At 40.5% G+C, this 26,315-nt stretch overlaps 1 protein-coding gene across 2 annotated transcripts in view; it reads right to left on the reverse strand.

Annotated features, from left to right (window-relative positions):
- OTUD7A (OTU deubiquitinase 7A) overlaps positions 1–20,172 on the reverse strand; it is a 91,099-nt gene extending 70,927 nt beyond the window's left edge. The window contains exons 1-2 of one of the 2 annotated variants that reach the window (XM_045560412.1): positions 20,081–20,172; positions 18,144–18,298 (exon numbers count right to left, since the gene is read on the reverse strand). In XM_045560412.1, coding sequence (XP_045416368.1) covers positions 18,144–18,294 — 151 coding nt within the window. In that variant the 5' untranslated portion in view covers positions 18,295–18,298; positions 20,081–20,172. Of the gene's footprint in view, positions 1–18,143; positions 18,346–20,080 lie in introns of those variants that run through there. The other variant, XM_045560413.1, reaches the window with a different exon arrangement.
- Between the last annotated feature and the right edge of the window lie 6,143 nt (positions 20,173–26,315).

Consider the following 26,315-nt stretch of genomic DNA (forward strand, 5'->3'; position numbering starts at 1 on the left):
TGATGAGGAAAGCTCCTATGAACATTCAAGTACAAGTCTTCTTATGAACATATATTTTCATTTTTCTTCAGTAAATATTCGACAGAACTGTTGGATCAAGGGGAAAACATATTTTTTAATATTTTAAGAAATCACCAAACTGTTTCCCAAAGTGATTTTCTTATTTTGCTTTCCTACCAGTCACTTTTGAGAGTTCCCTTTATTCCACATCCTTTTAATACTTGGTATTGTCAGTATTCTTAATTTCAGCTGTTTTGCTGCACATGCAGTGATATCTCATTGTGGTTCTAATTTTTATTTGCTTGATGACTAATTTGAAAATATTTTCATATGCTCACTGGTCATTCATGTATCTTTTTTTTTTTAAGTTTTCAGCTCACTTTTTAACTGGGTTATTTGTATTTTTATAATTAAATTATAGTCATTTATTTATTCTAGATACTCTATCAGATATGTGTTTTATGACTATTATTTCCCAGTTTGTGGCTTATCTATTTAAGTGTCTTGATGAACAGAAATTTTAATTTTAGCGAAATTCAAGTCATCATTTGTTTTCCCTTTCGTAGTCCTTTTGTGACCTCTTTAAAACATGTTTGCCAACTCCAGGGTCATGAAGATTTTTTTCTCCATGCTGCCTTCTCGAAGCTTTATAGGTTTCGTTTTTACACTTAGGCCTATACCTGCCTTGAACTAATCTGTATGTATGATAGGAGGCAGAGGGTCAAGGTTCAAGGTTCTTTTTGTTGTTGTTGTTGTTTTTAATATACTGTTTTACAAAGTTGTTCCAGCACCTTTTGTTGAAGACTTTCCTTTTTTCTTGGTGACTCTTAAAAAGAAACTCAGTTGAGCAACTGGGCCTTCTGGACTCTGTCCTGTTCCAGGGTACACCCTTGTCTATCCGATGCCAACAGGTCAGTCCTGATCACTGCAGCTCAAAATCAGGCCCCGCAAGTCCCCCAGCTCTCCTCTGCTTCTGCAGCGCTTTTCTCCTCTAGGTCTTTAGGGATTTGATGCAATCCCAATCCCAGTCAGATTCCAGCAGTCCCTCCGTCCCTCTACCCTGCCAGGCCCTTTTTTTTTTTTTTTTTTTTTTGAGAAACTAAATTACTTCTGTTTTACATATTGCTCTGGCTGCCTTCTGAAGAGCAGAGAAGCAGTGGACGAGCGTGAGGCAGGCCCAGTGGACAGTCACAGAGCCTGGGCTCTGTCCCTTCAAGAGAGGCTGGGCTTCTGAATGGGAGCCAGTGATTTCGTGACGATTGGCTGCAGGTATAAGTTAAAGCAGTGGAGGCTTCCGGGGCTGGAGACAGGAAGAGCCCTGGCGTCCGTCAGAGTGGCTCCCCTGTTTGACATGTGGATACTCCCTAAGATTTCAGCTGGATCCAGCTGCTTCACAAAGACACCTGCAAATAATGGCTACAGCAGCATCTTCTTCTAAAATGCATTGAGTCAGTGACTGGCTCATGAATATGGCATGAGAGAAGTGGGTCAGAGGACAATCTGTGGCTCCCCACTCAGGAACCCAGAGGAAGACTCCCAGGGCCGGGTCAGGCATAAAGCCCGACAAGATGGGCAACTGTGCCCAGGGCCTTGGTGAAGCTGAGCCCCTCACCTCTGCACTCTGGGCTCTAGACTGACTGGTGGATGGGACAGCAGTTCCAGCATCAGACTCTGGGTCCAAGTGAGTCATAGCAGCAGCCAGAAGCTTCTGTGAGCAGGTCGTGTGATGAACAGAACAGCCCGGAAAGCCTCTGGGTGCTGCAGTGTGGCTGGAAGACATAGTCAGGCCAGGAGAAAGCGGGGCCTTCCACAGTCGCCTGTTTCCTTGCTTTTATATTTGATTTTATTAATAGTTTGCTTTTTGTGGGAGGGATTTGCATTTGGGTGGGAGGTAGAACTCCCTCTCTCATTTATTCACTTTTTCTTTCATTCATTCATTTTTTCAGTACCTACCATGTGCCAGGTATTGTGCTATTTTACACCTGCCACCTCCTTTCGTTCTCATGGCAATCCTGCTAGAGTGGGATGAGGATGATGATGTCTGTTTTAGTACTGAAGAAAACCCAATAGCTTGCTAAGCTCACACACATACAGGGAGTGAAGCTGCACCCGGACCCAGCATGTCTAAATGCCAGAGCTCACTCTCTGAACAACAACTTCATGCTGCCTTCTAGAACACAGCTGGCCAACTTGCGGGTTTGGGAAGTAGAGAGGAAAGAGAAATATGGTTCCAATGTCCCAAGAACAAACGCCAGTTTGGACTAGTTTGATGCATATATTAAATTTAGATTTTACATTTATGTTTTATATATTTCCTATATTACCTGCCTGTATGGTAGAAAAATACTGAATTCTTAATTTCCACAAACAGCAAATTGTACATAAACATAAAAATTAGGTGTGCATTATTTTTTTAAAAATATGTATTTTAAATGTTTTCAATTGCAACTGAAACACTGAAAACATACTCCATTCCTCTTTCCATCTAGACTAGGAGAGTCTCACCCTGTCCTCACTCAGACACTGTCCCAGAGGGAGTGTGTAGGGAGGCACGGCTGAGACAGACCTATGACATGGAGTGTGCATGTTCTGGGCATGTGCTGTGTGCACAGGGGTGTATGTGTGGCTTACATGTGGTGTGAGGTATATGTGGGCTTATATGTAGTGTGGGGTATGGTGTATGTCTATAGTATGTGCACATGTTGCATATGTGTGCATGGAAAATGTATTATTTCTGTGTGTACACGATGAATGTATTTTGTATGTATGTGCATGGTGAATGTATTACGTTGTGCTTATGTGTGTGCATCGTGAATGTGTTGTGTTTGTGTGTATATGTAACAGTGAATGTGTTATATTGTGTTTGTGAGTGTGCATGGTGAATGTGTTGTGTGTGTGCATGATGAATGGGTTGTGTGGGGGTGTGCATCTGTGATGTGTGTTGTGGGGCATGTGTTGTGAGATGTGTTGTTTAGGACAGGTGTGTGGGCGTACACCGGGTGCATGGGTGGCCTGGGTAGATGTGTTGCCTGGTGTGTGGGTGACTCTGTGTGCTGGGTGTGCCCTGCAGGCCTGGGTCCGGCCATCACTCTGGCTCCCTCTGTGGCAGCCACAGACCTCAAAGATCCTTAACTGTGAGGATGTGGGGGATCCTCTGGACACACAGCGGTGCACTGGGGACAATGGCCATTCACCCAGTCATAGGGGCTGCTTGCATTACAGCCAAGCTGCTCTCTGAAATACTGACCTGGGTCCTCCGTGTGAAAGGGATGACTGATTCTCCTTGGTAGCACCTGGGCCTGCATCCTACCTGGGCAGAGCTAGGAGCAGTTCCAAATTTGCGTTTCCTTTAGCAGCCTGGAAACCAGCCTGGTTGGGAGGGGATTCCTATTAGAGCCATCAGGGGGTGCCTTCACATGCACCACACCCATCTCTGATCTGCTGGGAGCTCAGGCCAGAGATCATAGGACAAACTGATTAAAGCAGAGGACAATCAGTTACTTTTTCAGACTCATTTTCTTAAATGGCTTAATCTATGCCTCAGGCCAAACATGCTGTTGATTACATAAGAAACCCCTGTGGCCGAGCTCCCTGGATGTCTCTGCAGTGCTGCAAGGAAGAGTCTGCAGCCTCTGTGCCCGAGCAGGGCCCTCCCTGCTCCCTCTCTATGCCACTAGGGAGACTGTGCCACTCTGCACGTGGACAGAGAGTGACAAAGGACAAAGCTCACGTTGCAACCATCGAACTACCTCTACCAGGGGCTGGGGAAAGTATTGCCACTGGCATCGCGGCAGCAGCTACAGCAGAAACGACATCAGCAGGTCTTTCTGTATACTCTTGGAGTTCAGTTTCCATCCTAGGAGACATTATTAAGAACAAAGCTCACTTACTTCAACCAAAATGAAACATCTAGGTGGCCTTTCACCAAAATCCCCAGTTTGAATCCAGTGATCTACATACAGCCTCACATCCCAGTCATAGTTGCTCCTTGCTTGCAACTTGTGGCCCAGGGCAAATGCAGAATAACCTGTATTTCACATAAATATCTCTTGCTAGACATACAGAGTTGCTGTGAAACTTTGCTTTACTATTTTACAATCTTCATGTGCAAAGCCCTGGAAGGTTTACTTTAGCCTCAAGGGACGTAGAGACAAAGTGGTGTAGAGCCGGGGCAGGTTTCAGAGGCATCCATTATAAGCACACATGTGAGTGTGCACAGAGGTAGAGAGCTGGAATCATGTTCCATTCCCCTCAACACAGAAGTCACCCCTTAGTGCTGGTGGTAGATGGAGTTATTTAAAATAAATTAGTCAGGAAGTAGATGGCTAACAAAGTTAACTGGATTTTCTAGTATGACTAGTAAAATGTAAACAATGGTAGATAATCTGTGTTCATGGCTTTGAAAACTTCTCTTTATTACAAGTATGTATTAAGTCAGACAGCAATGGAATTACACATCCTGTACAAAATTCATCTGTGTAAACTGCAACACTACAAAGCTACCAAGCTGATGTCAACATCTGTCACATTAACTGTCTAATGCACAACTTCTCTTTTGGAAGTCAGCAGTCCTTTGTTCAATTGGCAAAAACAGACACCATCTAGACATTAAACAGGTAATATTTACAACCGCTCTTTTCTACATGTAGGTTAAATAATAATATTTTATTTCAAGATTAGTTATATACTGCTGACATTAGTCAGTGTGAGATTCTTTGATAAAAAGTATCATACACAAAACTACTATCTGCTTATTCCAATATTGAAGTGTTTATCAGGGATAATCACAGTAAACAAGGTCAAACTGCTCTTGGGAGTTTTGCTTCTGGCAATGGTGGAGTAGGTTGTTTCAGGCCAATACTGACATTGGAGTAACTAGGAAATATGATAAAATATAAGAAAGAAATCTGTTTGATGATATCAGAGAGTACAAAGGCAGTGAGGAACTTTAAGGATAAAATCTGGGGCAGGACTGGAGACAAGAGAGGTGAACCCAGCATTTGGAGCCACTTTCTCCATTGGGGACATTGCCAATGACAAAAGCAGTGGCTGAGAGGCTGAGATGCTGAGCAGAGCTCTCAACAAGTCTTATGGACCTGGGCAGGTAAAAACTGGAATTCAGGATCATCAAAGAACAGACCTTGGTCACCACCCCAGGCTTTCAGCTGGGAACCTGTAGGGCCATACCCTAAGAGTCAAAGTGAACTAAAAATAGAAGAGACACGGCAGAGAATTAAGTTCAGCTTCAAATTACTTAAATACCTGGTTGACTTAAAGTGGTCTTGTATTGCTAGCACTCCCACCCCAGCTTCCTGAAATAATCAAACTTAAATTTCTCTGGAAAAAGATAAAATCACCTAAAGCCTAAAATTACATCTTAAAATTTTAATATACAATATCTAAGACCCAATTAAAATTGCTAGGATTATGAAAAATCAAGACAAGATAAAAAATAAGATAAAAGCAGAAGACAGAAACAAAAAATAGGGTATCTAGACAATAGAGTTATAAAACACATACAATCATACACTGTATAATGATGTTTCGGTCAATGATGAACAACGTATGCCACAGTGGTCCCATAAGATCATAATGGAGTTGAAAAATTCCTATCATTTACTGACATCGTAGCTGTCATATTCTGTAGTGCAAAGCATTACCTTTCTATGTTTAGCTATGTTTAGATACACAAATATTTACCATTGTGTTACAATTGCCTACAGTATTCAGTACAGTAATATGCTGTACAGGTTTGTAGCCTAGAAGCTATACCATACAGCCTAGTGGTTGGTAGGCTATACCATCTACGTTTGTGTAAGTACACTCTGTGAAGTTTACACAATGACAAAATTACCTAAATATGCATTTCTCAGAATGTATCCCCATCATTGAGTGATGCAAAACTTAACTTAAAATTAATTATATCTAATATGTAGAAGTTAAAGAATTTTGGCAGAAACTGGGAAATATAAAAGTAAGTCAAGTGGAAACCATAGAAATGAGAAATAGACTAACTAAAAATAGGAACTCAATGGATATGTTTTAAGAGCTGACTGGGAACCCATGAAAAGAGAATAAATAGAATAAAAGATAGGTCAGAAGAAAATATTCAGTCTGAAGCAGACATACAGACATATAGACACACAGGCACACACAGCAGGAGGTAGGGAATGAGATATAAGCAGAAGGCCATAAGCATAAGCACAGGAAAGCAGCATAAGATCCAACACATGTGTACAGATGCTCTTTAGCCTTCAATGGGGTTATGTCCCCATAAATCCATTGTAAGTAAAAAATGTTATAAGTGGAAAATGCATTTAATACCCTGATAAACCCATCATAAAGTAAAAAAAACGATAAGTTGAACCATTGTAACTCAGGGATCATCTGTAATTAAGTTCCAGAAAGAAAGAACAGAGATGATGGGACAGAAAGAATATTTAAAAAGATAATGATTGAGAATTTTCTAAAGCTAATGAAAGATATCAAGCCACAGATTCAGAAGTGGTATGAACCCCAAGGATGATAAATACAAGAAAAACACAAGTGGGCACATTATAATAAAACTGCTGAAAACCTAAGCTAAAGGAAAGTATTTTAGAAACAAGAAGAGAACAAAAGACATACATTCAGGTGAGCAATAAGATAGACGGCTGACATTTCAATGGAAATAATGAAGGCCAGAAGAAAATGTAATATATTCAGAGTGCTGTAACAATACGGCCAGGCTAGATTCCTGTACCTTACAAAATTAGCTTCAAAAGGGAAGGGAAAATAAAATATTTCCAGACATTTATCACCAGGTGACCACACTAAAGAAAACACTGAAGAGTGTTCTTTAAGTAGAAGGAAATGATCCCAGATTGAAGCTTAGAGATGCAGGAAAGAATAAAGAGCAATGGAAATTTTATATATTTAAATGGGTATTGACCCTGTAGAAAATAACACTGCTCTACAGAATTTGAAATAGAGTCAAATCATGGGACAACATTAGCATGAAAGGCAGGAGGGGATGAATGGGAGTTTAAAAGCACTAAGTTTCTTGAATTGTCCAAAGTACTAATTTAAGGGAAACATGGTCAAGGAAGTATGTTATAACCTCTATAATAATTACTAAAAGAATATTAAAAGAATGTGTAGGTAAGAAGCTAAAAGAGGAGAAAATCAATGAAATTTTTGATTTATACAAAATAAGGCAAGAAAGATAAAAAAAGGAAACAATGAACAGATAGGTCAAACAAAAACCAAATAATGAGATGTTCAATCTATAACCAAGTATATCAGTTATAACATATGTAGGTAAACTAAAGACTCTAATTAAAGACAGATGATCAGACTGGATTTTTAAAAAAACTGTAATTATATATTGCTTAGAAGAGTTACATCTTAAATATTCAAGCATGAAAAAGTCAGAATTCAATTTGCGAAAATTTTGTATAGAGTTTTCACATTGTTCTTCATAAGGAATAGTTGTCTACAGCCTTTCTTGGTTTTCGTATTAAGGTAATGCTGGCCCCACAGAATGAGCTGGGAAGTATAATTCCTCTTCAATTTTCTGGAAGAACTGGTATAATTTTTTCTTTATAAGTGTGGTAGAATTTACCAATGAAGCGATGTATGCTTGCAGTTTTCTTTGTGAGAAAGTTGTAAACTACAGCTTAAATTTCTTTACTAAATACAGAGCTATCCAGGTCACTTAATTTTTCCTTGCACAGGCTTTCACAGTTTGTACTTTTCAAAGATTTTGCAGATTTCATTTAAGTTGTTGCATTTATTGGCAGAGAATTGCCCATAATAGTCCCTTATAATCCTTTTATTGTCTGTAGAATATGTACTGAGGTCATCTCTTTCTTGATGTTATTAAATTTGCATCTTCTTTTTCTCTGATTATCTGGCTAGGGGTTTATCAATTTTATTGATCTCAAAGAAAAACTTTTGATTTCACAGACTTTATTATTTTTCTGATTTGTATTTCATTGATTTCTGTTCTGATCTTTATTATTCCATTTCTTCTGTCTACTTTGGGTTTAATTTGCTCTTCTTTTTCTAATTTTCAAGGTGAAAGTTGAGGTCATTGATTTGAGGCCTTACTTCTTTTCTAATAAAAGTGTTTAGTGATATAAATTTCCTCATAGGTAGCACTTGTTTATTTGAATATTTTTTTTTCCTATCCGTTATGTCTCTCCTTCAGGGACTCTAATAACATTTGCTTGCATTTTTCTGCAGGTCACTGATGCTTTTTTTTTTCCAATTTATTTTTTTTAGAGATTGGGTCTTGCTATGCAGCCCAGGCTGGCCTTGAACTCCTAGGCTCAAGTGATCCTCCCACCTCAGCCTTCCGTGTAGCTGGGATTGTGTGTGCACCACTGCACCTGGCTTTCACTGATGCTTTTAAAATTTCTTTAATTCTATTTTTTCTCTGTTTTTAATTTTGGATATTTTCTATTCCTGTCTTCATATGCACTAATCTTTCTTTTTCTCTAAAATCCAATCTGCTGTTAATCCCATTGAGTTACTCTTTCATCTCAGATATTGCAGTTTTCATATCTGGAAGTTCAATTTGGGCTTTTAAAAATATCTTCAATATCTTTATTAAAATTCCTGAATACATAAAATATAGTTATAATATGTTGGGAAATAGGCTAAGGGACGTGAAAAGATTTCAGGAGTTTTGCAGGGCTTTGCCTTGAAGGAATCGATGGACATGTTAGCTCACAGAATAGAAGCTGCTTCCAACAAGGGAGGCATTGTCAGAGGAAGTTTGCAAAGCAACATTTCTTTTCTGCTGCCAGCCATCACCTTGAGCTTTTTTGCAAGGCAGAAGCTCGGTTTGGGTCCTTGGCGGAGAAGCTGATTAAAATGCCTGCCCAGCAGATAACGTGCACCTGGAACTATCCTAGACTTCAAGGCTATTCCTGCTTCACTCCTGACTACATGTCTCTGTGTTAAAAAAAAAGTATATTAGGGTAGTACACAGACTCAGTGTTCTCATTTTATACATTTTATCTTTAATTTGTGAGTTCAGCTAGGTCTGTTTCTAACTTAGGGCTTAACATGCTTATCTTAGAAAAATTTTGTAACTGTCTATTCTTGTAGACAGAATTAGGTAAGGTTTCCTGGAAACCTCAAGAAGTGAACTGTACACGTAATTCTCTAACAAAAGACAACTATTTGCTGTAACAATAAATACTGATGTGGGACTTCACTCGTGGTCTTACAGTTCACAGGAATACTGGAGACCCCCTAACTCTCCCATCATTTAAACTGCACTTTGTCTCCGTCTCAATCATTTCTCCATCTATATTCTTTCTTTCTTATATCCTATTATTTCCATATTTCTTGTGACGATCCTGCCTTGGGGCCTGTTTTGCTGGGAGAGTAGCTAACTCCTGGCAATAATAACTTTTAATGTTCTTGTCTGATGATTCTAACATCTATAGCAGTTCTAGTTTAGCTTTGATTGAATAATTTCTCCTCCTGATGGGTCATACATTCCTGCTACTGTGAATTCCTGGTAACTTTTAATTGGGTTTCAGACTGTGAATTTTACATTGTTTGGTGCTGGCCAAGTTTATATTTCTACAAGTATTCTTGCACTTTGTCCTGGAATGTAGCTACATTTCTTGGAAACAGTTTGATCCTTCTAGGTCTTGCTGTTAAGGTTTGTTAGAGTTGATCAGAGAAGTTTTTATTCTAGGGCTACTTATTCGCCATTGCTGAGGCAAGACCCAAAAGGATATCATATTCAGGGCTTTTCCAGTTTGGCTGGTGGGTACAGCTCTGTGTCACCACCAGGCACTGTTCTCCCTAATCCCCTCACGTGGTTCTCTCCCGGCTGCACAGAGCTTGCTCACACAAGCACACATCAGCACACTCTGAGTGGCAGAGGCAAATCAACAATAATGTTATTACTAGTTTATTCTCCCAGGTTCAGAGGTAGGACAAGATCAAACATTCTCCCACCTGACCAGGGATGTATGCATAACTGATTCTTCCTTTACTCCCTTTTTCTCTTCAAACATTCATCTCATTTTACCTAAATGTAGATTTCCTGGGCACTAGTAAGATCCTCACACAAATGTAACCATTTGCCTCCCTGCCCACCCCTACTCCTTTTTCTTTGTGTGCCCTCCCCCCTAGACACCGAGTTCCCACATCCCTCTTGAGAGCACAGGGCACAGATGCTTCTGTGGTTTGTGCTTTTCCCAGGCACATCCTCAAAGTTAGGCTTAATAAACCTCCAGTGATTGAACCTTTGCCTCAGTCACTTATGTTGGGTTGTCAGAGCACAGCTGCCTATAAATTGCCTGGGCAGGAAGGACCGTGAGGGGCAGGCCCTTTTCTTCTTTCTTCCTGCTTTCTCCACACCCAACTCAGTGCTCCATGCGTGCTTGCAGACTGACAACAGGAAGGCTTTGCTCAAGTGGGAGTTCTTCATATGCAGCAGCCTCCTATTTAAATATTTCAATTTAAAATAGAAAATAGTTTATACCTATTTTAGTTTGCACAGCTACTATTTAATATTAAAAGGTGTTTAACCACATATGACTCAATCTGAGCCACAGAATCAGAGGACCTTCTGCTAGGCCTGTTGTTCCTTTGTTCCTTCCCTAGTCACCTTGATTCAATGTAGTCCACATTCCTGAGTGCCCGCTCAGGGTGGCCCACTCAGTGGGCTAGGGTTCTGGGAGACAGGAAAGGGAGGCTTTACCCACCTGTAGACACTGAGAAAGACTATGATGTATGTGGTTGGCTTTCCAGAGAGGAAGTGTTTAATTTCAAACAGCCACGATGGGGCAGACTTTTGAGTAAAGCCAATAAAACAGGCCAGTGGTAACCTGGCGGTTACAACCTTCCCCAACAGAAAGGAAATGATGGAAATAAGATCTACTTAATTGATCAGTGTGACAAAAGGAAACTCACCACAAACGGCCTTAATGGGTCTGTTTGTTTTTAAGGGTATTTAAATACACACATCTCTCTAAAGGGAGAATGTGTCTTATTGAATGGGGCCAGGCCAGAGGAGGTGTCTTAGAAATCTGATCCTGGAGAGGTTTTATCGTTTTTTTTTTTTTTTTCCATTTTATTTCTATTATGTCTAGTCTAATGGCAGAGCTCTCCCCAGTGGGGACAGGACAGTAGGAAGACCAGATGATGGTTTCATTTCAGTATTTCTAGACCCACCAACAAGACAATCCCGGCCCTGGCCAAGGCCATCATACTGCCTATTCACGTGTATTAACTCCTGCTTAGGAGTCACGGTCACCAGACCCCCATTCTGTTTCCATTCATGGGTGTGGGACTTGCCCATGGCAGTCCACTAATCGTACAAACGTGAGAAAAAGTCAGAGCAGTGAATGCTGGTGAAATGGTGGCAGTGCTCAAGACTGAGCAGATCTCACTTGCTAAGCATGTGATTAATTATAAAATAAGGCACAACCAAATATTAATACATGTTACAGTGGAAATCCTGAGCTCTGAGGGATGGCAAAGAATGATCAGTTAATCCTACCTCTTCCTAGAAACTTCTTCCCCCAGATAGCCATGTCTCACTTTCTCACTTCCCCAAATATTTGCTCAGATCCCATTTTTTAGCAAGGCCTTCCCTGATTTAACATAGTACACACTCACACCCTCTGCCTCCTCCCTTGATTTAGTTTTCTCAATAGCCTTAACTGCTCAAATACTCCCTCTTCTTCGGGTTGTCTGGTTGCTCATTGCTGTACCCCTAGCAGCTGGATCACTCTGTTGAGGGACTAGATGTGCCAGGTATTAGGGACACACCAGCAAACAAAACCCTGTGTGGTTCCTGCTGTCCAGGAGCTTGAGATGCACCTTGGAGGAGAAGCCGATTTCAACAGGGAGACGAGTGTGTGCAGGGGAGTGGGAGGTGCCGGCAACGGGCACAGAGGTGGCTGCTGTGTCTGGGGAAAGGGGAGGTGGAAGAATGCAGCAGGCAGTGACGTGCAAGGGATGGAACAGGCCAGATGCTGAAGGGACGTGAGTACCGGCTGGAGGAGTTTATTCTGCATCGAAGGATTTTGGGAAAAGAAGTCATCTGACCCGAATTTGTTTGGGAGGGACCCCTTTGGGACTGTGCAAAGGGCGGGCATGAAGAAAGCAGAACAGGCAAGGCTGCCCTTCCGTGTGGAGGCAGATCAGCGCTCACGTTCTCTGTGTCTCCCTGTCTTTGCCCTTGCCTCTTTAGGAGAGTCATCACCAGCCTCTGTGCTCTTTATTCTCAAAGGCCACCCTCTGCTGTACCGGGATTCCCATTATTGTGGTGTTTTTATTTTTTTTTAAACTTTCCATTTTGAAATAAATAATAAAAAATACTCCTAAGAAATTACAAAAGTACTACAGAGAGGACCCTACCTTGCACCCAGCTGCTGCCATCACTGAGATTTTCTTTCCCTTGACACATCCCCCCTCTCAATTCCTACATTATTTACAGCCTCCCAGCACACATCTTTCCGAGGCCTCACAATGAAAATTTCCCACTCTCTGAAACACTGGCTTTTAGAGAGATCTTAAACTAAACAATGTTGACGCCTTAAAGATCTCATCATACATGTGGAACCGTAGTCCCGTGGCTTGTGAGCACGGAAGGCAGGATCCAGCCCCGGATGAGGTGAGTAAGCGACGCCGCTCCCTCTCCTGCCGAGCACAGCCGTGACCCCCGGGCAGAGCGCGCGGAGCAGCCACTGCGCGCAGGGCAGAAAGCAGCCGCACGCGCGTGGAGGAAGAAGCCCACAGTGGACAGTGACACAGAACTGCTGGCGACTCCGACACTTCTTCCCTCCGCCGTCCCCAGTGTGAGCTCAGCGCAGCCCAAACCCACAGTGGCTGTGAGAAGCAGGAAAGGGGGTCTCTGATGTTCGCAGAAAGTATGGAAATCCCTCATTTATCTTTCGTTCTTTTTCTTCTGAATTTTTTTTTCTCAGTTCCCTGTGCCCTAGACCTCAAACAATTCTGTGGCCCCAGTGGTGGATGGCGGGAAATTAAAACCATCAGGACAGGGAAACTTCCTCCCCAGTCAGAGGGCCTGTGGTCCCCAGAGGGTGGGGGACATGCCCAGGGCTTTTTTTCTCTCTCTCTGGCTTCTGGCAGCTTAGCTCTGACATGGTGCAGGCAAGTCGAGCCCCCCAGAGAGTGGAATAAATGAACCCCCACCTCCCCTAGCTGGCTGGAGGGCCGTAAAGGTGGAACCCAGGTTCCAGAAACGATTGAGAAGGTTACAGTGAGGAAGGAGTTTGGGAGAGCAACCCCTTAACGTTGCTCATGAACTACTGGGCTTACCCTTGAGCTCTACAAGCGTGGATCTGACGGTAAAGATATGCCGTAGACTCTGAGTATTGAAATATGGGCTACGCTACTGCCAGAGCCCCAGGCTAGGCACCAGGTGGCACACATGAGAGACAGAGCCAAATGGCACTTCTCAGACTTTTTTTGTTGAAATCATAATCCACAGAGGTCTTAGGGATCATGGAATTTGTGGTGTGAACACAACTGGGGAGATTATCTTCTAAAACAAAAATAACAATATTCACTGTAAGATTTTAACAACAACTGGAGTCTCAAAACACAATATTCAAAATGCCTAGGATATAATTCAAATTTACTCAGAATACAAAAAGCAAACAAACAAATAAACAAACAAAAAAACAAAACAGAAAAATCTCAGCAGCTGCTTTGGGATGAAAGAGATATTAAAATTATTTAACAGAGACTTTAAAGTAGTTTTCACGAGTATTTTCCAACAAGTAAGCGAGGACACTCTTGAAAAATATAGAAAGTCTCGCAAAGAAATGGAAGATATAAAGAAGAACCAAGTGGAAATGTTAGAAATGAGAAAATTCAATAACTAAAATAAAAAACTCACTGGATGAGTTCAATAACAGAATGGAGATGAAAGAGAATTAGTAAACTTATAAATGGATCAATAGAAAGTAATCTGAACAACAGATAGAAGAAAGGTTGAAAAAGAAAATTAACAGAACCATAGGGACCTGTGAAACAGTAACAAAAATTCTAACCCTCATGTCATCTGAGTCTCAGAGGAGAGACATGGAGCAGGGAAACATTGAAAAAAAGGGCTGAAAGGCTGATGTATGACTAGATGGCAATCAATGCAATCTAGTATTCTAACGGTGTAAAGCAAAACTCTACTCGATCTACATTTAAGAAATTCAACATCTATCCATTATAAAACTCTCAGCAAACTTGGAATAGAGAGAAATTTCCTCCACCTAATAAAGAGCATCTACAAAAACCTATAGCCAACACTCTGCTTAATGGTAAGAAACTGAATGCTTTCCCCTGAGATTAAGAACAAGGTTAGAATGTTCTTTTCCACCATTCCTATTCAACACTTTACTGGAAGTCCTAGTCAGTGAAATAAGTTAAGAAAAATAAAAGGTCATACAGAATGGGAAGGAAGAAATAAAATTATCTCTATTTGGAGACAACATGATTATCTATGCAGAAAATCCCAAGGAATACACACACACACACACACACACACACACACACACACACACACACACACAGCCCTCCTACAACAAATAATTGAGTTTGGCTTTAGCAAAATTGCAGGATACAAGACCAAGACACAAAAATCAATTATACTTCCATATATTAGCAATGAATAATTGAAACTGAAATTAAAAAAAAAATACCACATGCAATAGCTTAAAAAAACCCTAGATATATAAATCTAACAAAAACATGTATAGGATCTTTATGCTAAAACTATAAAATGTTGATAAAAGAACTCAAAGAAGGTCTAAATACATGGAAAGTATGGCTATGCTTTGTGGATCAAAAGACACAACATAGTTAGGATTGACTTATAGATTTAACATAATTTCAATCAAAATCCCAGCAGGACTTTTTATAGATAGAGGTAAGCTAATCCTAAAATTCTTATGGAAAGGCAAAGTAAATAGAATAGTTCAAACACTTTTGAAAATGAGAATAAATTTAGAGGAATCACATGGCCTGATTTTAAGACTCACTACAAAGCTATGGAAAGAAATATGGTGCAGTATTGGCAAAAGAATAGACATATGATCAATGGAACAGAACCACCGTCAAGAAGTAGATTCCAACACACATGCTCAGTTGGTTTCTGTCAAATGTGTGAAGGCAATTCAAAAACCAGTGAAGGAATGATAATATTTTCAACAAAAGATTTTGAAACAATTGGATATCCACATACATAAAAATGAACCTCAACTAAAATCTCCCACATTATACAAAAATCAACTTAAATGGATCTAAACATAAAACATAAAAGTATAAAACTTTGAAGAGACCACACATAGGAGAAAATCTTCATGACGTGGAGTTCTGCAAAAATTCACAAGACAAACCACCCAAAGCATGATCCATAAAAGAAAAAAACATGAGTTGGACTGTATCAAAATTTAAAATTTGCTCTGCAAAAGGCACTGTTAAGAGAATGAAAAGTCAAGAACAGATTGGGAGAAGATATCTACAAATTGCATATCTGAGAAAGGATTTGTACTCAGTATATAAAGAACTCTCAAAACTCAAGTATAAGAGAACAACTCAGTTTAGAAACAGGCAAAAAGCTTGAACAGACATTTCACCAAAGAGAATGCATGGATAGAAAATAATAACATAAAAATTTCAACATCATTAGATATTAGGAAAATAAAAATCAAAACATTAAGAAATACCATCACACACCTATCAGAATGGCTAAAATTAAAATTAAAAAAAAGGAAAGAAATATCAAGTGCTGGCCAGGATGCGGAGCAGCTGGAACTCTCATACATTGCTGGTGGGAATGCAAAATGGGACAGCACTCTGGAAAACAGGTTGGCAGTTTCTTACAAAGTAACGTACACTTGCCATATGAACCAATGACCCTGCCCCTTTGAATTTACCCTAAAATAATTAAAACTATGTTCACAAAAACACTGTTCTTAAATGTTCACAGAATCTCTAATCATCGCTCCCAAAAATTGCAAATAATTGAAGTGCCTTTCAACAGACGAATGGACAAAAAAACTGTGATGCAGCTACAGAAAGGAATACTACTCAGCAGTGAAAAGGAACAGACTATTGACACACAAATGGGATAAATCTCAAAACAATTATGCTGAGTAAAAGAACCTATTTCAGAAGATGAGGCTCTATGTGACCCCATTTATGTGACTTTCTTGCAAAGAGACAAAACTAGCAATAGAAAATAGAGTAGCAGTTACTAGTGGACGGAGTGGAAAAGGGTCTGACCGTAAAAGACAGCAGGACAGAGAATCGGGCAGTGATGAAGGGCTTCTGTGACCTGAGAGTGGTAGCAGTAACATAAATCTACATATGTGTTAAAATTCATAGAACTGGACACGAAAGGGTTATTTTTTCTGTCTTTTAATTTGAAAGATAAATTTAAGCAAAAAAAAAATGACAACTCTCGTTTTCTACTTAGGCTGTCTGGAAACTAATATCAATGCCAGTGCTAGTTACAATGACAGCAACCACAAGTATGATGATCTACTGGTTTTTTGAGCATCTGCTACATGCTGTGTACGTCACCAGGCACTTTATGTCACAACTTCTAATATTCACAATCACCTAGTAAGGCAGGTTAGGCTCAATTTATAGAAAAAAAATCTGAGGTTAAGGGAAGTAAAATAATTTGCCCTCTGTCTCATTGCTGGTAAGTGGCTGAGTCTGGACTCAAACTCAGATCTCACTGCCAACCTACTTCACACTGCTGCCCACTGAAATTAACAAAAACTGTGGAAACTGGCAGGGAGACGTTAGGTAATATGAATAGCAGGAAGTGAGAATTGCATTTTGATTCCCATAGATCACAAAAAGAGGGAGAGAGAGGGAGAGAGAAAAGAAAGAAAGAGAGAAAGGAAGAAAGGAAGGAAGGAAGGAGGGAAGAAAGAAAAGAAAAATTTTGGTCTTGGATTTATACTCTTCACTCTGTTAAAAAGGAGGAAGCCAAAAAATGTGTAACAAGACTTGATGTCATACTGTGTGGAATGAAGTTTTCATAGGAAATTATCTATCAGTGCAGGGTTGAGAATATCGCATCTCAACTGAGAAGATCAAAAAAAGGCTACTCAAAGTATGGGTGTATGTTTTCATCTCAAAAAAAAAAATTCTCTGAGCGTATTTGATTCTAAACCCTGAGTTGGTTTGAAATTCTGGGAGGATGAGGGAAATGTAAAAGCTATGCCATTGCCATCGCCGTATTCTCTTAATCCTCCAAGAGGTGGTTCTTAATTTTCAATAGGATCGAACAGTCATCTCCACTTATACAGACGTACAATAATTCATATTCTTCCCTAAATGTCTTAAAGAATCACTGTGACTTACAATGCTTGACAAAGTATTTGTAACTGCACACATTGCAGTTTATACATGTGAAGCAAAGAGTAATCACTAGAAAATTCTCTCCTCCCACACATCTGACTGTCCTGAGAAGTTGTAACTGGCTCTTCCCACCTCTCCTCCTGGTACAACAACCACCAAAAATAAATAAATAAATACATAAGTAAAGTAAATCCATTTTTAGAGAAAGGAACTTTAATTTTTACTCCATTATGATTATAGCTAAATATCCAAAAGCATCATATATACGGACAGGGTGCATTTTTTCATGTAGCAAATGACATCTACTTGAAAAGTAGTAAGATGAATGTTGCCTTCTTGCTTGTGAATTATTCCCAACTACTTCCCAACTAGTTGCTGGTTTTTTTTCACCAGAAACTTTGGCCTAAGGTATCAATATTTTTCTCTCAGCTAAGATGGAGATATAAAACTAAGGTCTCCAATAAAAGTATTTTCTTAAATGTTTTATAATTTCTGCTCTACTAAATATATTTTCTTAAAAAACAAGTATGGATCAATTTTTACTCAATACCTATCAGATTTAACATAAGGCAAAGCCCAATTAGTGCCTTCTGCAATTTCATTGTAGAGAGTTGGGCCATTTATTTCATGCCCAAAATAATTTCATCACCAACACTTTCTGTGACTTTTGAAAGAGCCCAAATACCATCCAAGTATGACTGTTGTCAGGGAACAGAGATCTTGTCTTCTTATCCGGAAGGTGGTTATGCCCCTGAGGATGCTGTGGGGGGACAAGGAGGCGGGCTTACCTTCCAGCAGGTCTCTGGCCAGACCAGGTTCTGCCCCCGTGGACCGAACAAAGTCTGACAGGACTGCGTCCATATCAAGAGTCATATGATCATGTAGAAGTGCTGCCCAACACTCAGCTGAGGTGGGGTTTGGAAGCAGGCTAGAAACCATCCATCTGCAGGAAGGAAGGAGAAAGTCATCTTACCCACCGATGGAAACAGATGTGATCCAGTGGACAGAAGGAACCACTCCCACCTGCTGTTACACATTTTTGAACTGGTTTGGGCCAACTACTTTATTCTTCATGCAAAACATTATAAAAGTCAAACTAAAATATCATCCCTTTCTACATGCCATGTGAGAGAAGGGTATTATGGTCTGAATGTTTGTATCCCTCCAAATTCACATGTTGATACCTAACCCCCATGTGATGGTATTAGGAGGTGGGGCCTTTGGGAGGTGATTAGATCTTGAGGGTGGAGACCTCATAAATGGGATCAGTGTCCTCATAAAAGACCCCCAGAGACTTCCCTTCCGCCATGTGAGGACACAGTGAGAAGGTGCCATCTAGGAAGCAGGAAATGGGCCCTCATCATACACCAACTCTGCTGGTGCCTTGATCTCGGACTTCCAGCCTTCAGCACTGTGAGAAGTACATTCCTGTTGTTCATAAGCCACCCAGTCTATGGTCTTTTGATATAGCAGCCCACATAGACTAAGGCAAGGGATCACCACCAATTCTAGTGCTTCTCACCTTATATTCTATCAATTTTAATAACCAATGGGGAAAAATGAATCGATTAAAAAAAAATTCAAACATCTGAGTACACTTAGAGTCACCAGATTTCGAATCCTCTTCTGAGTTGTACAGATATATAACACTTCCACAATGGAATGTGCCTTACCCTCTATATCCCAATTATGCCTTTATCAAGGCACCATCCACCCCCTCAACCCTCACCCCTCACCCGCTGTCAGGGAAGATTCCAGATTAATCCATAGTTGATTGAAATACCAAACTTGCTGAAGATGACTACTAAACTATGTGCCATCTCTCTAAGAGTTGTCATATTCACAGTAACAATCCAACAACCTTCTTAAAGAAGTCAGATTTCCTATGCAGAATAAATCCTAGTCAGAGGGGTATATTGGACATCCAGCAGCTTGATGCCAGCTGACTGTAGCAGCCAATTTCTAGAGAAAAACTATATGCTGGAGTGACTCACACTGGTGAACTGTGCTGGGCCCCCTGGCAATATCCAGTCATGGCTGACACACTGCAAGAACAGCCTTCTGTTTGTATAGATAAGGGGTCGGCAAGTTATGGCCCATGGGCCATGTAGTGTCCACCATCTGTTTTTGTAAGTAAAGTTTTACTAAAACACAGCCACGCCCATGCATATTGTCTATGGCTGTTTTTGCACATGGCTGAGTCGAGCAGTTAAAACAGACACCATAAAGCCCACGCAACAGGAAAGGTTTACTTTCTGGACCTTTACAGAAAAAGCTTGATGACCCCAGTATAGATGATAGAAATTTTTTTACTAGCAAGCATGTAATTAATTTTACACACCGTGGGGAGAGTTTGAATCCTATGCTATTAATGACTGTCCTTTGTTCCTTCTTTGGAGATAACCACGGATGGGGATTGCTCAGTGGGGTGGGTTCTGCGGCAGTTGCTCGTGCTTTAGAGCTGGGCACACCGGGCTAATTTGAGCCCAGCTCTGTCCCCACCTGTCTGTGACACAGTGCTTTACCCCTCTGAGCCCTCCTGTGCCTCTGTAAGAAAGGAGGACACAGGACATCTAACGTGCAAGATCATGAGGACCCAGGGGCTCGGGCAGTGAGGTCTGTAACCTCGGGGACATTCACTGTGATTATCCCATCTTGCACACACAGCTCCTACTTGGGTGTAATTTTGGGTCGGTGTGGCTAGAAAATAAGAACATTATTTGACCTGATGTATGTGGTACCAATTAGGAAATTGCCTTCTTCCTTCTCTCCATGCACCAGCGCCGCGGCCGGAAGAGTTTCTCCTTTTGTCAGTGCCACCTGGGGAACGAATCAGAGAACAAGAGCATGTTACTGTCCTTACCCTCAGACTGAGGCTGAAGGCTTTGCTTCTTGTCACAGGAGACTGCAACTGGGTCGGGGCCCATTGCCCAAGGCATGTCCCCTGCCGTCCTGGGCCCCCCACTCCACTGCCTGCCAGCTGGCCACATCTCCCATGCAGGGGGCCTACAGGGGTGTCTCAACTTTCCTCATGTTAGCAAGCGGTTGTATTTCAAGTGAGTATCACTTCACAGTTACAGAGCTGTTTGCAGCTTTACAAGTAAATACCATATCAATACATTGAATCTTAGCTATTGTGGTAAAATATATATATCATGAAATTTACAATTTTAACCATTTTTAAGTGTGTGGTTCAGTGGCATTAAGCACATTTACACTGTTGTGTGACCACCATGGCCATCCATCTCCAGAGCTTTTTCGTCTTCCCCAATTTGAAACTCTGTACCCATTGAACACTAACTCCCCAATCTCCCCTCCCCCAGCCCCTGGCACCCACATTCTACTTTCTGTCTCTATGATTTTGATGGCTCTAGGGACCTCGTGTAAGTGGAATCACACAGTATTTGTCCTTTTGTGACTGGCTTATTCCACTCAGCATGATGTCCTCAGGGTCCATGCAACAGCAGCACGTGTCTAAATCTCCTTCCTTTCTAAGGCTGAATAATATTTCAGTACAGACCCCATTTTCTTGATCCACCCATCCATCTTTTGATGCTCAGGTTGGTCCGTCTCTTGGCTGCTGTGAATGATGCAGTCTCGGCAGCTTTGTACTTACACCAGGTTGCCGTGCTGTGAACTTGACAAGCTTTCACCAGTGTGGGGGTGAAGATTTGTGCTCCCGTGTCCTCTGTATCTTGTCTTTCATGCAGATAGCAATTGAAGGGTGGGCTTAAAATGAAAGTTTTATGTAGGAAAAGCCCACTGTGCATCTCCACTTCAAGATATATAGCTTAAACCTAATGCCGCCCCTGCCATCTTAGCCATCCTTGCCTGCTGCCCTGGCTCATGCATCCCTAGTGTGAATGATAACATATAAAAGAGGGTCAGGCATGCTTTAATCTCGTCCTGCCTGGTGTGAAGCCCACCCTGGGAGGGGCTCACAGACATATGGGCTCCATCGGTGAAATGAACAGGACATAGGACTCAGATGTCAACATTTCTCTTTCTTGGAGTCGGCTTTGGTCCATCCCTTGCCAACTGCCGTTGTGACCTCAGGCAAGTGTGGTGAACTTGGGGACACAGGTTTCTGTGGATGTCACATTATGAAAGACATCTTCCAGGGCATTTTCATGGTTCAGAGGAAAATGAAGAGAGCCCAGTGCCCTCCAGTGTGGGAGGCAAGAGTCCTGGGAAGTTTGGCTCTGCAGAGCATTCATGTGCATAGAGCACGTTATCACTTTCAAAGCTGGATCACATGTATTACTGTATTTAACTCCCACAACACAAGCTAGAGATGAAGATGGGTCTGAGAGTAATTCTGGTTGTGACAAAGCAATTTCTACAGGAAATTCAACCTAAAAGCCCTGGATGAGGAGGGGAGGGGCTTCTTACTGAGGAATAGGAGACAGGCCTGGCCTGACAGTGACAGATGGGCCTGCATGAAAATCATTTTGCACTGCTGCAGGGCCACGCCACCCTTAGTCTCTCCCTTGATGAAGCCGATACTCTCAAATGCCCAGTGTTGTGCCTTCCTGGCAACTGGGGGAAGCTCCAGTGGCAGTGGCAGGCAGCGCCAGAACCTACCACTTGGACCTGGGGCTTGGAGGAGGCTTACAGTGGGCACTGTGCCCTTCCATTGTCCAGCAGGTGCTCTGGGTGGAGTGAGGCACACCTTTTAATCTCGGGGCCACGGCTGGGCCCAGTGCAGCTCTCAGTGCACAGGTGGACCCCAGATGGTTTAACTACCATGGGAAAGTGAGAGGTTAAAATTTGTAAATGGCATCTTAATGCCCTGATTGCTATACTCGTAAGCTTAGATTTTTAGGCTGACAAGGAAAGCACAGAATTAAGCCATGGTATATATTAATATTTTAAAAATTCTTTTCCAATAAAAAATTTAAATATGCTTAAGTGTAGACAGAAGAGGATAATTAACACCAGTGTACCTGTCACTCAGGTAGAATCATCAACTCTTGGCCAACCTGGTTTATTCAATGTCTCCAACCACTCCTCCCTCCCATATTATTTTGAAACAAATCCTAGAAAACATATTATGTCATCCAGAAATATTTCAATATGTCTCTAAAATACTCTTTAAAATATAACCACATTACCATTGTCACATTCAAAAATTAACAGTTTAATTCTTTAATGCAATTAATATCCAGATGGTGTGAAAATTTCCAATGATCTCAAATGTTATAAATTTGTATATTTTTAGTTTTTCAGTTCATTTGAACCAGAATTCAAATAAGATATACTCATTGCAATTGGTTGGTATGTCCCTTTTAATCTGTAGATTTTGCCTCCATATTTTTTTTCTTTCTGCTTGTGGAAAAACCTGATCATTTTTCTTGTAGAGTTTTCTGCTATCTGGCTTTTACGGATTGTTCCTATGGTTCCATGTCATGCGTTCCTTTGCCCTCTGTATTTCCTGTAAATTAGCACTTGGATTTAAGACTTGGTCAGACTCAGGTTCAATTTTGGGCAAATTTTGGTGCTGTCTTCTTTCGTTAGGTGGTGCCGAAGGTCCAGACAGATGTCTCTGCTGGTGATGGTGGCAGCCCCTGGCCCAGACCCAGCAACACACAAGGGGTTGCACATGTGGACTGTCTAATTCTGCTACTCCTTCTTCATTTGTTAGCTGGAATACTTACCTCAGGGCAAACTTCCACTAATCTACTATTTGGTCACCCTGTAGTAGACTTCAAATAGAAAAAGCAAGATAAATACTTTATTTATAACTTTTCAATACATCATTTTACTTGGATGAGTTGGTTTGCAAGCTTCCTCCAATGGCAATCCATTCATTTTTTTATTTTTTCGAAATACCATTTTGCACTCATGGATTTGAAGGTATTTGACGCATTTCAATTCAGCCAAGACAGATGCAGTTATCACCTTTATTGATGCTCTCATTGTCCTCATTTTGGCCAGTGAGAGCCCCTTCAAGTGCTCCTGAGCCCTGAATCAAGTTGCTTTGACTCTGGTGTAACTGACCATTTCTTTTCTATCAGGTGTGACAAGAAGTTTCATTTGTACACTTACTGCTTCAGATCTGGAACCCAACAGTTCTCCAAGGAACCATGAGTCGTTTTTAGCAAGAATGGTTTTTGAAGACCAAAAGTTGGGTGCTTGGTGTACCCACTGCCAGTGGGTTAGTCATTGTTTTATAGGACTTTTTGGTGAGCAGAGCTAAGAAATATGTTTGCTTTAAGGCAAAATATATCTTGAGTTCATTCTAATATTTCCAATTCAAATTGAAGACTTCAGAGTTTTTACTTAACTTCATCCCTATTTTTACACATGAACTTCCTCCCCACTCCTCCATCCTAGTTCTTAACTACATCAGGAATGATAGCATATCACACACTTACTCATTCAATTTATCCTATCAAAATCAAAGCTATTTATTTCTGCATGTAAATTTATTATCTGCTGCTGTTTTACTAAATTCTTGCTGTTTGCAATAATTTTTCCATAGTTTTTTTTGTTTGTTTGGTTTCTAGATACACAATCACATCAAATGCAAATAGATTCTGTTAACTCTTAATTTTCATTTCTTCAGTCTCTTTTTTCTCTTGCCTGATTGCACTGATTAATGCATTCAATATAATATTAAATATTATTAGAGGTAATGGTCATCTTTGCTTTGGTTGTTTTCATATTGAGTAAGATACCGGCTATTGGCTTTTGGGCTACACACACACACACATACACGTTTTAAAAGGTATCCATAAACCTCTTCTATTGAGTGGTTTTGTCATGGATGGATGTTGACTTTCATACTATTTTTCTCTTAAAATCTATTAATATGATGCACTCTATAAATGGACTTCCTAATATTGAACTTCACTCATAGTTGTGGAATAAATCTCCTTTAATTATTCATTAGTGCTTCTTTTTATGTGCTTTTGGATCTAGTTTGCTAATTTTCATTTACAATTCTTACATTAATATCAACGAACTGGATTGATTTATGGTTTTTATTTTTACGTGCAATCTTTGTTAGGATTTATAGTCAGTATTATATACATAAAACAAACTGGAAGTTTAGCTTTCTTTCCAGTGCTCTGGATTAACCTAAACTGCACTAGGGTCATCTGATATTTGAAGGTTTGGTAAATTTCCACTATGAATCAGTTTGCTCCTGGTGCTTCTTTGGAGGAGTAGCTTTTTTACAACTTTTCCTATTTTTTTCTCCTATGGAAATTGCTCTGTTTAAACTTTTTATCTCTATAGGGTTTAATTTTGTCACGTTATATCTTCCTAGATATTTACCCATTTTATCGTGGTTTTCAAATTTATTTGAATGGAGTTAAACAATAAAAGAGATTCTTCCCATGGGACTCAATCCTCTGTCTCAATGAGGAAAATAAATGGTACTGACTTGCTGAGAGCCCACGATAACACTGACTGTGCTAAGTGCTTTATGAGTGAGTTAACTCACTCATTCAGACAGCTCCACAGGGAAAGTGGCTTTGTTCCATTTTACTAAAGCCCAGTGGCAGAGTAATGATTCCCACATAGACCCACTTTGATCCAAATGCCACCATTCTTCCATCACACAACACTGTCCCTTTACAATGGAACAGGGTGTCTTCAAAACTTTTCAGGTCAAAACATCTGGTGCCTTTTGAAATATATTATGTGCATAGATGTATGTTCAGAAGCAAAACATTTCCTCAGTTAGTGCTCAACTGCACCTTTTCATGATTTCCTCCCAATATGAAAAGATGGAAGAAGAGTCTTTCCTAAAATTTACATCTTTGGGAATAATAATGAGTGTAGGATCTACTGAGGTTTTCTCCTGTGTGCATTTAAATGATATACTGATCAATGATGTACTGAATTCTTTAGTGGTTCTTAATATGAGAGCAGGTGTATAGCTGTTGTCAGAATCATGGGCTCATGATCCCAAAAGAGTTACAGACTGTTCTTTTCATGCCATTTCTTGCTTTTAACTCACATAAAGACTACAGATATGCTCCTCAGTTTTCAACAGGGTTATGTACTGATAAACTTATAATAAAGTGAAGATATAAGAAGTTGATAATGTATTTAATATCCCAATAAACGCATCGGAAAGTTAAAAAATCGTAAGTCAAACCATCCTAAGTTGGGGACAATTCCTAAAGAATCCATAAGGATTAATAATCACTAGTTTTAAAGATAGGACTTGAATGTAGAAGTGAACTTTGTAAGGCCACAAAAAATTGTGATCATTGTTCTGACTTGTAGAGAAATGCAACCTTGAGACTGTGTAATGTGTCCACACCCAGGAATGATCACCTTTCAAGGGAACCTCAATGTCAGAGACATTATCTCATCCTTGGAAATCTGCAATGGAGCTTCCCTGCACAATTCTGAGCCTCCAGCACTGGAATGCTTGCAAGACTCCCTTGCTTTGAAAGATTTATGTTTTTATTCTCCAGCCTCACAAATCTAGCTGTCACACTGGCATAAAATATGTGTCTGAATCAGACCAATGTGCCATCAACAAGAGTTTAAAAAAATCCAAACAACTCACTAATCAGGTTTATACTTCTACTATTGACTCCAATCATTTTATTCAGTTCTTCTCTATGAGGAAAACAATAGCATAATGGATTAGGCTCTCTTCACAACCGCCGCCCTCCGCTGTCATTGTGGGGTCAAAGGGGTGTCTTGAGCAGTGAGCTGCCATCCTGACCTCCCCACCTCCTTCCCTGTCTCTGCGAGGGCTGCTTTGGAGGGCGGGGTTCATAGTTGATTTGTCTTAACATCATCCCAAGCTGGAATATACCAGATAAAAAATATGCTGAGTGAATAAACAAAATTAACATGAAAACACTAAAACTGACTTCCTACACCACTGTGATGGGTAAACACGAAAAGAACCATAATTCTACTCAGATTGGAACCAGTACTCCAATATTGTTCACAAGCAAATCCATTAGAATAGGAGAAAGCAATGGCTC

The sequence above is a fragment of the Lemur catta genome, chromosome 9, assembly GCF_020740605.2.
Source record: "Lemur catta isolate mLemCat1 chromosome 9, mLemCat1.pri, whole genome shotgun sequence".
Taxonomy (NCBI): Eukaryota; Metazoa; Chordata; class Mammalia; order Primates; family Lemuridae; genus Lemur; species Lemur catta.